This window comes from Bos indicus x Bos taurus, chromosome 15 (assembly GCF_003369695.1).
Source record: "Bos indicus x Bos taurus breed Angus x Brahman F1 hybrid chromosome 15, Bos_hybrid_MaternalHap_v2.0, whole genome shotgun sequence".
In the NCBI taxonomy this organism is placed as follows: Eukaryota; Metazoa; Chordata; class Mammalia; order Artiodactyla; family Bovidae; genus Bos; species Bos indicus x Bos taurus.
In genome coordinates, this window is record NC_040090.1 from 20087366 (window position 1) to 20104086 (window position 16721).

General features: G+C 37.0%; 1 protein-coding gene across 5 annotated transcripts in view; it reads right to left on the minus strand.

Annotated features, from left to right (window-relative positions):
- The window catches only part of HIPK3 (homeodomain interacting protein kinase 3), an 83305-nt gene that overhangs the window by 55624 nt on the left and 10960 nt on the right, over positions 1-16721 (minus strand). For all 5 annotated transcript variants that reach the window (XM_027562711.1, XM_027562709.1, XM_027562707.1 and 2 more), the window contains exon 2: positions 583-1681. In XM_027562711.1, coding sequence (XP_027418512.1) covers positions 583-1679 — 1097 coding nt within the window. In that variant the 5' untranslated portion in view covers positions 1680-1681. The remainder of the gene's footprint in view (positions 1-582; positions 1682-16721) is intronic.

A 16721-nucleotide genomic window follows, 5' to 3' on the forward strand; every position in this document is an offset into this window, starting at 1 on the left:
TGTTACAAAAGAGCAGCTTGAACATTTGTGGTAGCCATGGAAGTAAGTTTAAATCTTAAAATTACTAATCAAAGTGATTTTCTGTATTTTTAAAACTTTCTAAATGTTCGGTTATATCAGATGTATCTTTAAAAAGCTAGTTTTCTTAAGCACTGAAAAATGCCCAAGAAAATGACTGTTGCTCAGTCATGCCTGACTCTGTGCGACCCCATGGACTGCAGCCTACCAGGCTCCTCTGTCCACAGAATTCTCCAGGCAAGAGTACTGGAGTGGGTTGCCATTTCCTTCTCCAAAGAAATGTACAAAATTTACTATAAACCCTTTCTCAATATTTAGACTTCCGTTTAATCATCATTAACCACCTACCAATCCTTCAGGTCTTCTATTAACAATAAAAATAACTGTCTTTAGCACAGAAATTTGCAGTAGAAATTTCTATTCTGCCTGAACAGATTTTATGCCTAAAGTATCTTGATATCTATGTATCCAAAGCAGTCTTTTTCACCACATACACACACAAAATTATTTCATTCAGCAAAAATTTAACACTTATCAAATAACCAAAAAATAATTATCACCTACCTGTAGTACCGAGATTGCAGATATGTTGAACAAACAGTCTTTGACACGTGACTGGCTGACCCAAAGTCTATTACTTTAACCCTGTATGGCTGTCGAACAGGATCCACCAACATAATATTCTCTGGTTTGAGGTCTGCATGAATTAATCCAAGACTTTTCAATTTTTTCAGTGCAGTAGCCACTTGCTGAAGAATGGGTCGAATGACTTTTAGTGGCAGGGGACTGAACTTATTTTGTTTCAGAAAGTCATACAAATTTTGTTCCAGCATCTCAAAGACTAAACAAGTATGGTTACGGTGCTGAAAGCATTCGTAAGCTCGCACAAAGTTATATTCATCAGCATTTTCAGTACTGAGCCTTGCTAATATGCTCACTTCTATCTGACCTTGACGTGCATACGAAGGGTGGTTCTTCAAAATTTTGATTGCTACAATTTCATTTGTCCCTCTTTTCCAGCATTTGACTACCTGGCCAAAAGTGCCTCGACCAAGGAAATCAAGGACTTCGTAAGTATTTTTCATGGAGCATAAGACTTCATGCTGCACTAACTGATAGTCACCTTCTCCAGTGGTACAGTTCTGTTTGGTTCCTGTGGTAGTTGTCACAACTGTCACTGGATTTCCCATGTTGGTTTGCAACATTGCAGGAAGTATGGACACCTCATCGACAATCTGCATTGCGCTGCTATGATTATCCAACTCCTCACTCTTGCGCTTCAATCCACATCGCTGGGGGCCTTCTAGGAAACTGAACCTGTGCCGCCACGCCCCGATCTGAGGTGCCTCCACTTGAGTTTGCGGCGCCTGAGCTGCTATAACCTTTGTAGCACCCGCAGGGTTTTTTATAACAACAGCACTTGTCTGCAAAGAAAGGTTGTGTCCCCGAGGTCTGTTAAATGGTATCTTTGTCTGAAAAGCACTACCCTTCGTGGGAGGATGAGAATTCCCAACGTTTCTACCATTCACATAGGTCCGTGGATAGTTTCTTTCCTGGAATACACAACTGCTTGGCTCTACTCTGAGTTTCTTCACACTACAAAAGGCACTTGACTGAGTTTGATAAATATACGGTGGGTAGACCAAGACTTGTGAGGCCATACCTACAAAAACAAACAAACAAACAAAAGGGTCACATTAGCTACAAAAGTTCACTTTTTTAACTCTCGTGAAGAAAACTTTTAACGAGTCAAGTCCATAATTTATAAAAACAGTTAAGTTCCATGAAGATTTTCTTCACCTTGGAGAAGATAAACATTTTCACCGTCTCCATTTTAGTTAGTGTTTCAGATATTTTGTGCATTGTATGAAAGGTTGGGACTAAATAGTTGAGAACCTTCATTGAATCAATATTTATTGACAAGCTACAATGGCTAAGATATGCCCGAGGAACTGTACCAACTATTTTCCCTCCAAAAGAAAATGTACAGATCCTTAAGCTGTATACATCTAGCAAAAGTAAGCATTCTATTACCAATATATCATTTATGAACCAATGATCAGACCAGAAAATATATATTACACAAATGTCATATTCCTTAAACTTAAAGCTCAAGAACTACCTTGGGAAAAAAAAAAAAAACCAATTGTAAAAATAAGTATGTAAGTCATTTTCATGATGTTCTCTTTAAAGTCCTTTTCATATCATCCCTGAACACGTATTAACAGTAAATTCCTTTACATTCAAATCAAAGTGATACAGTGGTTGTCCTTCCTTTTTTTTTTTTTTTTGGTCCAGTCCTCTGCTGTGAAAACACTGAGTCGTAACAACTGGATCACCAGGGAATTCCTAATACAATACCTTCCTGATGAAGCCTTTCCTAGAACACATATACTCACTGCTCATGCTCCAGGCATGATATGACATGACTGACATTATAATTGTCAGTGTATAAAACAGTCTTTCTCACGAGATCTAAAACAAAGTACTCCGAATATAAAGTTGGTTTTTAATAAATGTTGTTTGGGAATTGATTTCAAAATATTTCCATTCTTCTAAAAAATGGGACTTTCCTGGTGGCCCAGTGATTAAGACTCCTTGCTCCCAATGCCGGGGATGTGGGTTTGGTTCCTGGCTGGGGAACTAGATCCCATATGTGGCAACTAAGACCCAGAACAGTCAAATAAATAAATAAAATAACCAACAGATTGCCATTACAATATGTAATATATGCAGCACTTAAAATAATAAGAGCTACCACCTACTATGCAACAGTTTGACAAATGCTTTATTTGCAGTATTTTATATAGTCCAAGTTTGCTGTTAAGAAAATTAAAGCTCAATGCATGCACGCTAAGTTGCTTCAGTCATGTCCAACTCTCTGTGACCCTACAGACTTCAGCCCACCAAGCTCCTCTATCCATGGGATTCTCCAGGCAAAAATACTGGAGTGGGTTGCCATGCCCTCCTCCAGGGGATCTTCCCAACACAGGAATCGAACCTGCATCTCTTATGTCTCCTGCATCGGCAGGCAGGTTCTTTACCACTATCGCCACCTGGGAAGCCCAAAGGGACTAGTTAATTGGTTCAAGGTCATATACCTAAGGTGAAGTAAAAACAGGAAGATACACTGCCCCTTCAGGTAAAAGGCATAAATTTATGCCTCTTTCAACTTCCTAAACAATTCTTGTTACTACCACTTTCTTAAGTTGACCTGGCTTTAGTAAGCAATCAGCTACAAAAACTTATTACACAAATTAAGATTTATGGTTCAACATATATGAGAAATTGTAAATTGAAATCCTAGATCTAAACCTTTTCATCCATTTTCTTAAATTCTTGTTGGCATCTGTTCTATGCTGTTACTCAGGGGAGTTTTTCAAACTCCACCAATTTATCATCTTTTTAATGATGCAAAGCCACATCAATAACTCCTTCTGAACATATCAAGCTCACATGACACTGTGAAGCTCCCCACCCTCATCTTCAATAACTTAACATTACCATTCTTATTTCAAATCCCTTCTGTAACCCACAATCACAGAAACACACAGAATGACAGTCAATAAACAAAATTCCTAAAGTAGCACGTGTAAAATATACTAATAGATTTAGAGAAAAGCATGAACATAAACAGGAGAGACAGGAAAATAATTTTTTAAATGGAACTAGTGAGCCTGGATAATCCCATGGACAGAGGAGCCTGGTGGGCTACAGTCCATTGGGTCACAAAGACTCTGACACGACTGAAGTGATTTAGCACACATGCATGCATGTTCTCTGATCAAGAATCTGACAATTCAGATATGGTGCAAGGTATTCATGGAGCACTATGTGCAGACACAACACTGGAAACCTAAACACCCATGCAAAAGGCGTGAGTGACATCCACTCTGATACACAGACCAACTAGAATCTTCTTGAAAAAGAATGAAAACAACCTATTTAACCTGCTGCAACCTGATTCCCAATATTGTAATATGAAAAAGGCAAAATTTAGGAAAATGTGTACTTTACAATAGATATTACCATATATGTTTAATTAAAGGGGGAATTATATATCTATATTTTTGCAAATATATTAGTATCTATATAAACATAAATAAGTTATAGGCTGCTTTGCCTTAGAGAATAGTAAGACTACTGGGGGCAATGAGAAAGATTTACTTTATATGTTCTTTTAACCACCTTATTTTTTACTTTGTACATGTATTAACTGTTCAAAAGTTTTTTAATCATCTGGAAACCTAATAAAATATATACATAAAAAAATTTCAACATGAAATAATATACCTGGGATATGCTTCAAACTAATAGAGAAGAGAAAGTGGATGGGGATATAGATAAAATGAGATTAGCCATAAATTATCAAAGGAGCTTAATTGTAAGTAAAAAGGGGTCATCATACTATCCTGTCTCCTTTTGAATGCTTACATTTTTCCTTAATACAAAGTTCAGTAAAAATATATTTAAAATTCCAGAAAGATTCTGGTTCAGTAAGTCTGCAATGAGGTTCAAGTACCTATATGTGTACAAGTTCCCAAGGCCATTTAGATTCACACTAACATCTGAGAATCAATGATCTAGTCTGTACAAAAACCTAGGCAAATTCAAGTCTGACCAATTCAGGGCCCTCAAGTCTGAAACATCAGGTTGAAGTTCTAGAGAATAAAAGATATACCCTCCTAGGCCAATCCATGCCATGTTAAACCAAGGTGTTACATGGACAACTTTATGCCATAAGGGTGGTACCATCTGCATATCTGAGGTTATTGATATTTCTCCTGGCAATCTTGATGCCAGCTTGTGCTTCATCCAGCCCAGCATTTCACATGATGTACTCTGCATATAAGTTAAATAAGCAGGGTGACAATATACAGCCTTGACGCACTCCTTTCCCAATTTGGAACCAGTCTGTTGTTCCATGTCCGGTTCTAACTGTTGCTTCTTGACCTGCATACAGATTTCTCAGGATGCAGGTCAAGTAGTCTGGTATTCCCATCTCTTTAAGAATTTTCCATAGTTTGTTGTGATCCACACAGTCAAAGGCTTTGGCACAGTCAATAAAGCAGAAGTAGATATTTTTCTGGAACTCTCTTGCTTTTAATATGATCCAACCGGATGTTGGCAATCTAATCTCTGGTTTCTCTGGCTTTTCTAAATCCAGCTTGAACATCTGGAAGTTTACGGTTCACGTACTCATGAAGCCTGGCTTGGAGAATTTTGAGCATTACTTTGCTAGCGTGTGAGATCAGCAAAGCCAAGAAGAACCAGAGATCCTCTTGATGAAAGTGAAAAAGTTGGCTTAAAGCTCAACAATCAGAAAACTAAGATCATGGCATCCGGTCCCATCACTTCATGGCAAACAGATGGGAAAACAATGGCAACAGTGACAGACTTTATTTTGGGGGCTCCAAAATCACTGCAGATGGTGACTGCAGCCATGAAATTAAAAGACGCTTGCTCCTTGGAAGAAAAGTTATGATCAACCTAGACAGCATATGAAAAAGCAGAGACATTACTTTGCCAACAAAGGTCAGTCTAGTCAAAGTTGTGATTTTTCCAGTAGTCATGTATGGATGTGAGAGGTGGACTATAAAAAAAGCTAAGGGCCGAAGAATTGATGCTTTTGAACTGTGGTGTTGGAGAAGACTCGAGAGTCCCTTGGACTGCAAGGAGATCAAACTAGTCAATCCTAAAAGAAATCAGTTCTGAATATTCATTGGAAGGACTGATGATGTAGCTAAAACTCCAATACTTTGGCCACCTGATGTGAAGAACTGACTCACTGCAAAAGACCCTGATGCTGGGAAAGACTGAAGGCAGGAGAACGGGACGACAGAGGATGAGATGGTTGGATGGCATCATCAACTCGATGGACCCGAGTCTGAGCAAGCTCCAGAAGCTGGTGATACACAGGGAAGCAGGGAAGCCTGGCGTGCTGCAATCCATGGGGTTGCAAAGAGTCGGACACGACTGAGTGACTAAACTGAACATGGACAACAGCCAAAAGCCAGATAATTTACCTGGAGATGTTAAAGAAACTAATGCAATTTCTGAATCCAGCTGTCACTACTTTTCCTTTTCCAACATGCCAAGCCAGAAGGCAGACAATCAGCTTAATCCAAGGGCCAACTAAAGGAAGCTTAGAAAAAGTAATTACCTCTCACCAACACTGTGCGCTGGGGTACCAATCTCGAAAAGCATTTTAGAAAATTCTTTCTAAGACACAAGGTAGAAGTGTCACATAATTTACACAGCACATAAGAAAGAGGGGGGAGGGGGTAACGCTGGAGATAGTTGTTATAATAGACCACAAGAAAGGAACTCTAAATTACTAATCAAACTGACCACAGGTATTAAGTCTTTCCCTTCTCCCACCCACCATCACATTAACTCAGAACCTGAGAGGAGTCTCTCATCCTTGGTGTTCATGAATTTTACTGAGTATAGTCATTACTCCCAGAAGCTGCTTAGGTTCCAAACACTGATTTAGTTCACTACTACATACTTCCTATTATTTTTCATTGCTATACATACTGTTACACCTCTGCAGCTGTATTTCATAAACTCTGTCATTTGTTCTTACCATCTGACTAAGAAATGAAGTTTTGGAATATTACCCTTTTGAAAGCTGAAGCTACCTGTACAGGCACTCTGAGGACAGTCAAGCCTCCTGGTAGAGCAACCATTAAGCTTCCATTCCTCAGGTTTAATAATCTCGGGTACTTGAACAGGCCTTATTTTCCCATTCCTCTAAAAAAAATTTTAAGACTCATCTGATATCTATCTAAATTCTTCACATCCTTTTACAATTACTGAAACAGCAATGTAACCAATGTTGATAACCAAACCACCACTAACCATAAAGAGATAGTTTCTTTTTTCTTATAATAATACATTATAATATAATATTATTATTATACAATATCAGACCTTCTGAAAAGGGAGGGAGGGAGCAGAGATAGAAATACTTTGAACATCTTGCGTGCTCATGTCACTTCAGTCATGTCTGACTCTTCACAACTCAATGGACTGTACCCCTTAGGCTCCTCTGACCATGGGATTCTCCAGGCAAGGATACTGGAGTGGGTTGCCATGTCCTCCTCCAGGGGATCTTCCCGACCCAGGAATCAAACCCGCATCTCCTGAGTCTCCTGCATTGCAGGTGGATTCTTTACCCACTGAGCCAATATGAAAATTCTGGGTCATTTTCTGCCAAACTTAAACATGGTACTATGTAATAAGGTTCTTATTTAAAATATTCTATCAAAAATATATTTAATGCCTTGCATTCTCCTTACTCAACTTTCTTCTTCTACTTATTCAAACTTCATTAATTTTTTTTCCTTAAACTGTGGTAAAATATACATAACAAAAAATTTACCATTTTTAACTGTACAGCTCAGTGGCATTAAAGTTATTCCCACTATTGTGCAACCATTACCATCATCCATATCCAGAACTTTTTTCCCTCTTCTGAACTAAAATTCTACCCATTAAACAACTGTCCATTGTCCCCTCTCACTAGCCCCTGGCAACCAGCATTCTATACTCTACATCTACAATTCTGACTACCCATGAGTTTAGTTATACATTTATCCTTTTCAGATCAGATGAGATCAGATCAGTCGCTCAGTCGTATCCAACTCTTTGCGACCCCATGAATCGCAGCACGCCAGGCCTCCCTGTCCATCACCAACTCCCGGGGTTCACTGAGACTCACGTCCATCAAGTCAGTGATGACTGGCTTATTCCATTTAGCGTAATGTCCACGAGGTTCATCCATGTTGCAGCATGTGTCAGAATTTTCTTTTTAAAGCTAATATCCCACTGATGTTTATGCCATATTTTTATCCATTCAGTCATCTAAAGATACATGGGTTGCTTCTACCTTTCAACTACTGTGAATAATGCTGCTGTGAACATGAATGTACCAACATCTCTGCAAGACTTTGTTATCAGAGTCTTATACTACTTCTGCATTCTTCACAAAGTCTAGCAGAGTTAAACGAATAGACTCAAGGTGTTCTACAGTTTCACACATTTTCACTTATTTTTTTATATGATATTGCAAACACTAGTTTTATCACAACTCTAATTTTTGTACAAATGACTGATTCATTAGATCTGACAAAGAGATCAAATGAGACAGAAGTCTTCAAGGTAACAAAACTGTCTTCTAATCTAGTTTCATGTAAATAATAAATTGTTCCAGTTTGGTTCATGCACAGACTTAAAAGCTTTGTTTTCATAAATATACTTAGAAAAGGTTTCCATTTTTTTCCATTTTTAAAATATTTTCATTCAGAAACATTTTTATGATATTTGTAACTGGACACCATGCAATCAATATCAGAACTTCATTTCTGTTTCAACTGAGAATTCGTCAACATTTTATTGAGGGATAAAAGGACCTTCTTCTTAAGAGCTTTAAAGCTGAAGGACAAGATATCAAACATAGAGAAGAACGCTAAAGACAAGTATCACACAACTTGACTTAGAGTGACTGAAAAAAGCTATTAACTGCACAACTATTTATTATTGTAATGCCACTTTAACCATCTTATCTTGGATTAGCTCATAAATGTAACTTTAAAATTAATATTAGTTTATTGTATAGATTTTCTAAAACATCACCCCCTGAAATAATTATGATGATACCACAAATGAAAACCTTTTCCAAACACTGTATTATTTGGGCGGAAGTTTGAATTCCTGTTAACTGACCTAATTGTCAACATATATTTCAAATGATATATGAGTTAATAATCTATGAGAGTATTTTAATGTCTAAAAAACTCGCAGAGATTAATTAATTCACATATATCCAGTGAAAAACATGGCCCCAAAAGATACATGCACCCTGGTGTTCACTGCAGCACTGTTTACAATGGCCAAGACACAGAAACAACTTAAATGTCCATCTACAGGAAGGGATAGAGAAGATGCAGTGTATATATATACATATGCACACACATATACACACACACAACGGAATACTACTCAGTCAGTAAAAAGAATGAAATAAGGCCATTTGCAGCAATATAGATGGATCCAGAGAGTGTCATACTGAGAGAAGTAAGTCATACAGAGAAGGAAAAACATCACATCTCATCCCTTATATGTGGAATCTAAAAAGAAGTGATACAAATGAACTTACTTACAAAACAGAAAGAGACTCACAGAAAACTAACTCACGGTTGCCAGGCGGAAGGGACAGTTAAGGACTTTGGGAAGGTCATGTACACACTGCTATATTTAAAGTGGATAACCAACAAAAACCTGTTGTTTAGTACATGGAACTCTGCTCAATGTTATGTGCCAGCCTGGATGGGAAGGGGGTCTGGGGGAGAATGGATACATGACTATGTACGGCCGAGACCCTTCACTGTTCACCTCAAACTATCACAACACTGTTAAATGGCTACACCCCAATACAAAACATTTTTAGTATTTAAAAAAAATAAAAAATAAGAAGGTAAAAGCACTAATCAAACAAACAAAAACAGGTAAAATAATGTTCACTGCTGCACGGGAACAAAATTTTGAAGCAACCGTCAGAAAAGGAATGGATATAGTTGTTTTGACTTTTTCATACAACACACAACTGTGGCTTATAGCACAATCATCATATATTTCTGTACTGCAAAAAGAAAACAATTATAAGGTTAAGACACTAATTAAGATACTATCACAATTTCAAAGATGTGAAAACGTGGGGAAAATTGTGCATGTTAGAATGAAAGACATGCAGCAAAGCGAATTAATGTAAATTACACATATCAACATGGATAAATCTCAGAACAATGTAAAACAAGAAACAAGTTGCAGAAAAACATGTATTATTTATTTAAAGTCAATAGCAAACAAACCTATATTGTGTTTTTAGATACATTAAGTATGTGGCAAAAGTATAAAATCATGCACAGAAATTATAACAGGCCAAGAAGAAAGGGAAAAGGAGAGACTTCAACTGCAGGAACGGTTTTGTACCCAGGGTGGCAGCTGCACAGGAACTGGTTCTTTACTCTCTATACTTTCATAGCCTAAATGTACATTAATTTTAAATACAGAAGGAAAAAAATGTACCAGAGAAGAGGATATCCTCTTTAATTTTAAGAGCTAGAACATATATAACGATTTTAGATATATTTTATTAGCTTATTAGTCAGCCATACACTATTTCATCTCATTCTTTCAATTTTTAAATTTTTCTTTCAATTCAAGTAAAAATATTTAGGAGGAGGAAGATTTAACAATGAAGCATGTTTTTTCATCAATGAGCTCCTTCTGGGAAAAGGCAAACACATGTATACATATAGCTACATTACTAATGAGGGCAGTAACAAGGATATATGGTGCACACAGGTAGCAAAAAAAGGGGATGATTAACCTATGCCTGAAAGAACACAGGATTCACTAAGAAGTTAACCTGAGCTAGATTTTGAAGGATGATGGAAAGAAGTCTGCTACTTAGGAAGGATATTCCAATAGCACAAACCAATAGCTCGTGTAAGAGAAGAGACTAATGAAAAATATGACACATTGGCTTCGTGTGGCTAGAGAACAGGGGCCCATAAATTACACTCAGCCAAATTCCACCCAGACTATTTTTGTATGGCCCACAAGCTAAGAATGTCTTTTATATTTTTAAAGGTTTAAAAAAAGAGAAAAAATGCATGCAACCGGGATCATATGCCACTTGTAAAGCCTAAATTATTTCCCATTAAGCCCTTTAAGAAATTTGCCAACCTCTGCTCTAGAACATACTTGCTGCCAGGGGCAGCTGGAGAAAAAGATTCTCTTGAGAAGAAGAAAGACAACTTTAAAAAGAAAAATCACAAAGAACTTCATCTTCCATACTAAGAAGCTATGGGTGATGAGGTGTCTCTGAAATGTTTTAAATAGGAAATCAATATAATCATATTTGCGCTTTTTTAATCTTATTTGTATTTTAGAAAGATAACTCAGGAAAATTTGTGAACAATAAACTGGAAAGAGACGATAACGGAAATAACAGTTGAAAGACTACCCTAATAACCCAGATAATAGCTGATCAGAGTCTGAGCAAAGGCAGAAGTAGTGGAATGGGAGAGTGCTGATTACCAATAGTGATAGGTGACTAGGACATAAGAGCCACAGAACTTGGTGAGGAATGAAGAAGTGTCACAATCATGCTTCTGACTTGAAAAAATGATAACTAAATGTGAACCAAAAAATTCTTTTAAAGGATAAATGAGAGAGGAAAAACTGAATTCAATTTTAGATACACTGAGTTTGAGGTACCTTAAGACTGAGCCCAATTAAATGCAGATTCTTACAAAAAGGCCTACATTCGAGTAGTTTACTCAGGAAGCTTTCCCATGGGGCACAAGTAAGCGACAAGGGATAATTAGTCAGGAAAGAGGGAAAAGCAATAAATGTAAAGGAATGATGGAATTAAAAATTAACTACTTGGCAACAACCATAATAATTGATTCAAACAAGAATTATCAATAATGGGTGCAAAAACTAGTGGGTAAGAAAAAGAATGAATATATGTATAACTGAATCACTTTGCTGTATACCTTGAACTAACCCAATGCTGTAAATCAACTATACTCCAATAAAATTAAAAAAAATGGTGAAAGTTTCAAGAATAACAGGATATTATTCTTGGGAGACAATTCACCATGGATCTCTCATGCTTCTCGGAGTCTTGTAAGCAGGGACACTGAATGCCTTTGTTTCGGAGTCTCTTCTCAAGGATATTTGTATACTGAACAGCCTTGGAAAGTAGAGATAGCGTCTTCCTGAGCAAAGGGCAGGTTGCTTCACGCCAAGATAATGACTCCCTCCTGCGCGCATGTCAGGCAGGTTCACTGCCCCTTACAAAAGATTTGAGTTTTCCAAACCTGGGGTGCCACTCCTGCAGTGCAACTCCTCTTGTGCCTGAGTCACCTGGCCCTGTTTGCATCACCCTGTGAGAACTGAGCTGGGGAAACAGAGGAAATACTGACCCACTGACTACTACTATTGCTCAGTAAGTGAGAAATAAGAAAGTCCTTTATCTCTTACCTCAGAGTCTGTCTCCTGCAGCAGCCATTCCTAATCTGTTAGTTTGCAAGACCTTTCATAGTTCTTGACAATCACGTATTTTTAAAGTACATTCCCACAAGATACGTATTAATCAAAAAGAAGAAACGGGCAGATGTCACGTTAACCGGGTGATCAATGTTAAAATCTCTAGTAATGGGCTATATCGCCATCAGTGACTCCATGTATGATGTATTGAGAGGAATATATTTCACTGTGCTACTTCTAAGCACAAGAAAACAAACATCCAAGCTGACGGCCATTCTACAAAACAACTAGCAGTATTCTTCAAAATGTCAGTATCAGGAAACAACACAAAGACTGAGAAACTTTCCAGATTACAGAAAACAGATATAAAACAAAACAGCCTTTGCTTTTATGGAAGAGAAATTAGGGGTATATGGACATCAAGTTTGCAACGTACTCTCAAAAAGTTCAGGGGAAAAAAAACCACAGATATAGAGAGGAAAAGGTAAATGCAAATGGGGTAAAAGTGTTAACATTTGAAGCATCCACGTGAAAAACTACACAGGAATTCTTTGTACTATTCTTGCAAATTTTCTGTAGGTCTGAATTTTTGTCAATTGACAATGCTTTTCTTGCACAAGGCTGCTCTTCAAGCGTTACTCATTTGAGAATGAACTGCTGAATAGCTTAGGTATGGCCTCAGTTCAGTTGCTCAGTCATGTCCAACTCTTTGTGACCCCATGAATCGAAGCACACCAGGCCTCCCTGTCTATCACCACCTCCTGGAGTTCACTCAGACTCACGTCCATCGAGTTGGTGATGCCATCCAGCCATTTCATCCTCTGTCGTCCCCTTCTCCTCCTGCCCCTAATCCCTCCCAGCATCAGTCTTTTCCAATGAGTCAACTCTTCGCATGAGGTAGTCAAAGTACTGGACCTTCAGCTTCAGCATCAGTCCTTCCAACGAACACCCACGACTGATCACCTTTAGAATGGACTGGTTGGATCTCCTTGCAGTCCAAAGGACTCTCAAGAATCTTCTCCAACACCACAGTTCAAAAGCATCAATTCTTCGGCGCTCAGTTTTCTTCACAGTCCAACTCTCACATCCATACATGACCACTGGAAAAACCTTGACTAGACGAACCTTTGCTGGCAAAGTAATGTCTCTGCTTTTGAACATGCTTTCTAGGTTGGTCATAACTTTCCTTCCGAGAAGTAAGCGTCTTTTAATTTCATGGCTGCAGTCACCATTTGCAGTGATTTTGGAGCCCAAAAAAATTAAGTCTGACACTGTTTCCACTGTTACCCCATCTATTTCCCATGAAGTGATGGGACCAGATATCATGATCTTAGTTTTCTGAATGTTGAGCTTTAAGCCAACTTTTTCACTCTTTCACTTTCATCAAGAGGCTTTTTAGTTCCTCTTCACTTTCTCCCATAAGGGTGGTGTCATCTGCATACCTGAGGTTATCGATATTTCTCCCGGCATCTTGATTCCAGCTTGTGCTTCTTCCAGTCCAGCGTTTCTCATGATGTACTCTGCATATAAGTTAAATAAGCAGGGTGACAATATACAGCCTTGACGTACTCCTTTTCCTATTTGGAACCAGTCTGTTGTTCCATGTCCAGTTCTAACTGTTGCTTCCTGACCTGCATATAGGTTTCTCAAGAGGCACGTCAGGTGGCCTGGTATTCCCATCTCTTTCAGACTTTTCCAGTTTATTGTGATCCACACAGTCAAAGGCTTTGGCATAGTCAATAAAGCAGAAATCGATGTTTTTCTGGAACACTCTTGCTTTTTTGATGATCCAGCGGATGTTGTCAATTTGATCTCTGGTTCCTCTGCCTTTCCTAAAACCAGCTTGAACATCTGGAAGTTCACGGTTTACTTGCTGAATCCTGGCTTGGAAAATTCTGAGCGTTACTTTACTAGCGTATGGCCTAGATCACCTAGAATTGTCAGGCACAGAGCAAGTCCCTGGGATCATGTGCCCCCATTAATAAAAAAGTATTCATAAGCAGTGACAGGAAATCTTTTCATTAAAATATATTACTTAATTCACACTTGCTTTTCAAGCTTTGGGTCATTATGTAACTTCTTCATTCAACAGAGACTAAAACTATTTAGTATTTCACTATGTGGTCCAATAAATTGACAATAAGAGAGTCTTTTTATTCTTCAAAGACAGAGAACCTTAGTACTAGTCTAAACAAGGGTCTACAACAGGAATTACAAAATCAAACTATATGACTAGCAATATTTAGTCAATAAAAAGTAGTATCTAGTCACGCTTTCATTTTTCAATTACTTTGTTTAAAGTACATATTTATAAAAAACAAAACAACAAGTCTTCTTAAAAATAAAAGACAGGGTATGCCAGAAAATAAGTTTTCAGTGTGAATAGTAAGTTTAACTCTTCACTGGCCATTTTTAATATCTATATTATTAAAGAGGTCACTGTGCCTATTATATCCAGGAGATTACTGATGCTAAAATATTTCATGTAAGAAAATGCATATACATGAACCACTTCAAATTGTAAAGCTTCATAAAATAAACCTGCTGTCTCAGGTACCTACAAAACATTTATTTGAAAACACTAAAGTCTTGGGTATTTTCCAGCAGTATTGTGAACAAAGCATCTAGGGAATGTGTTGACTATAACACAAATCAGCATGTTAAATAACAAGCTTCATCTGACTTAGCAAAACATTCCAACTTTTGGAACAGAAAGTGATCCGGTGGACATTTCAAAGCTGCTAGAATTCACCCTGCCAATACAAGTCTTTAGAAAGGCTAGAAGAGAGTTAATGAAAAACAGTATTTAAGAACTACATTTTCTAAAGCATATAAATCTCTAGATTTTTTTGAAGCTATGTAAAAATCAAAACTCAGAAATGGAAATATTGACAGAAAAGCTGACTAAAAGTGAAAAGTTCCTCTGAAGAACTCTTTTTATTGAAATAAACTTTAAGATTCATAATTCAAATCTAGTTTATAAAACAAGTACAAAAGAAAATTTCCTTAAATTCATCACACAATATCTACTAATGCCAGTACCTACCAATGGATTATTAGAAAAATTAAACAGCCTTACATCTTTAGGTTATGAATAAAATAACTCTCTTCTAGAAAGCCAAATGAATTGTTTTCTACTTTGTAGGAAAGTCTGTCCCAAAAGAATCACTACAAAACTTTCTTATTAAAACAAAAATCCATGTAACCAACTGTTAAAGCATGAATATCTCCTAACCTAAAACACCTCTGAAACAATTCAGAGGAAGGTGAATCATAGATTAATAATTTGATCAAACATCCACTGCTGATCAACCAAAATAAAGAAAAAAAAATGCTGCTGACAAGTTAAGACTTTTATAAGAGATAAGAGTTCAAAGTTCTAAATGAACATTTATAGAATTAAAGGTCAAGTTCTACAAAAATTTTCTAAATTATGGGCTATGCTAAATAAACAGTTTTAAGATTCTCTTTCTGTACAGTGTTCTTCATACATAACTAAGAGTACTATCACTCAAGAGTTATATATACTACATGAGCTGCAAGTCTAAAAACTAGTGTGAAGTGAGAACAGTAGCTGCCCACCACCATGCACACACTAATAACAGTTTTGTATTTCTAAGAGCTGAAGAGACAAATATTTACAGTTGTATAAGCTTGATTTTAGTACTTTTGGTTTTGAAAAATCTTATGAAAGACATTTTAGGGCTTGAAAAAATAAACTGGAACAAAAAAGTCAATTCCTTGTTCTTTCCAAATTATGTTAAGACCCTGTATGTTCCTGATGTGACCTACACTGCTAAATTCATAGTTTTTTTTCTCCCTATAATTATGTTCTCTCTCTTCATAGCTGGTTGCCAGATAAGCCATTTTATAGAAAAGTCCTTTTTGAGGAATTTAGTGAAGTACCTTCAAATACTTTTCTAAGTAAAGAAACTTTAGTTTCAAATTTTAAATGTCATATACATCTTGTGAAGATGATCTTTCACCATGGCATCAGGAAATCCTGCGCTTCTGGAATCTCTATGGTATCAAGTGAGAAACAATAGAAGGAACAGAAATGAGACTATATTAAGAAAAACAAAGATCTCACTCTTATTCTCATGACAAATTTGAGGAAGAGGACAGGGCAGAAATTTACAATGGATATCCTTAAGAAAGCCAGAAAAAAACTAAAGAACAAAGCAATTCATAAAGCCCTACAGAGGAAAAACAATCAGCTTCTCAAAAGTACTCTTAGAGGACGCTGAATTCTTAGAACTATTACAACTGCTTCTGTTTGGCTCTGACTACCTCTAACCACTAACTTCTTAAAGTGACACGTTGTTGGGCTGCATGTAATAAGCTGTGAACTAAAACTGCAGATTTATATCCATTTGGCAAGGGTCACATAAACATTTATTTCTTCCACAACAAGCTCACAGAAACATTGAAAAAAATGTGTTATATCAGTGTAAAAAGCCACACTGTCATATAGGATACCATATAACTATATGTATCAGAATTACAATGATAAGAAAAACTCAAGATTTATCTGGCTAAAGAGTTTTCTTAACAACACTAATGCATTAAAAGATAAAAACATGATTAAGAAAGTTTAATTCAAAAAATGTTTAATTCAAAGAAACAGACTCACAATT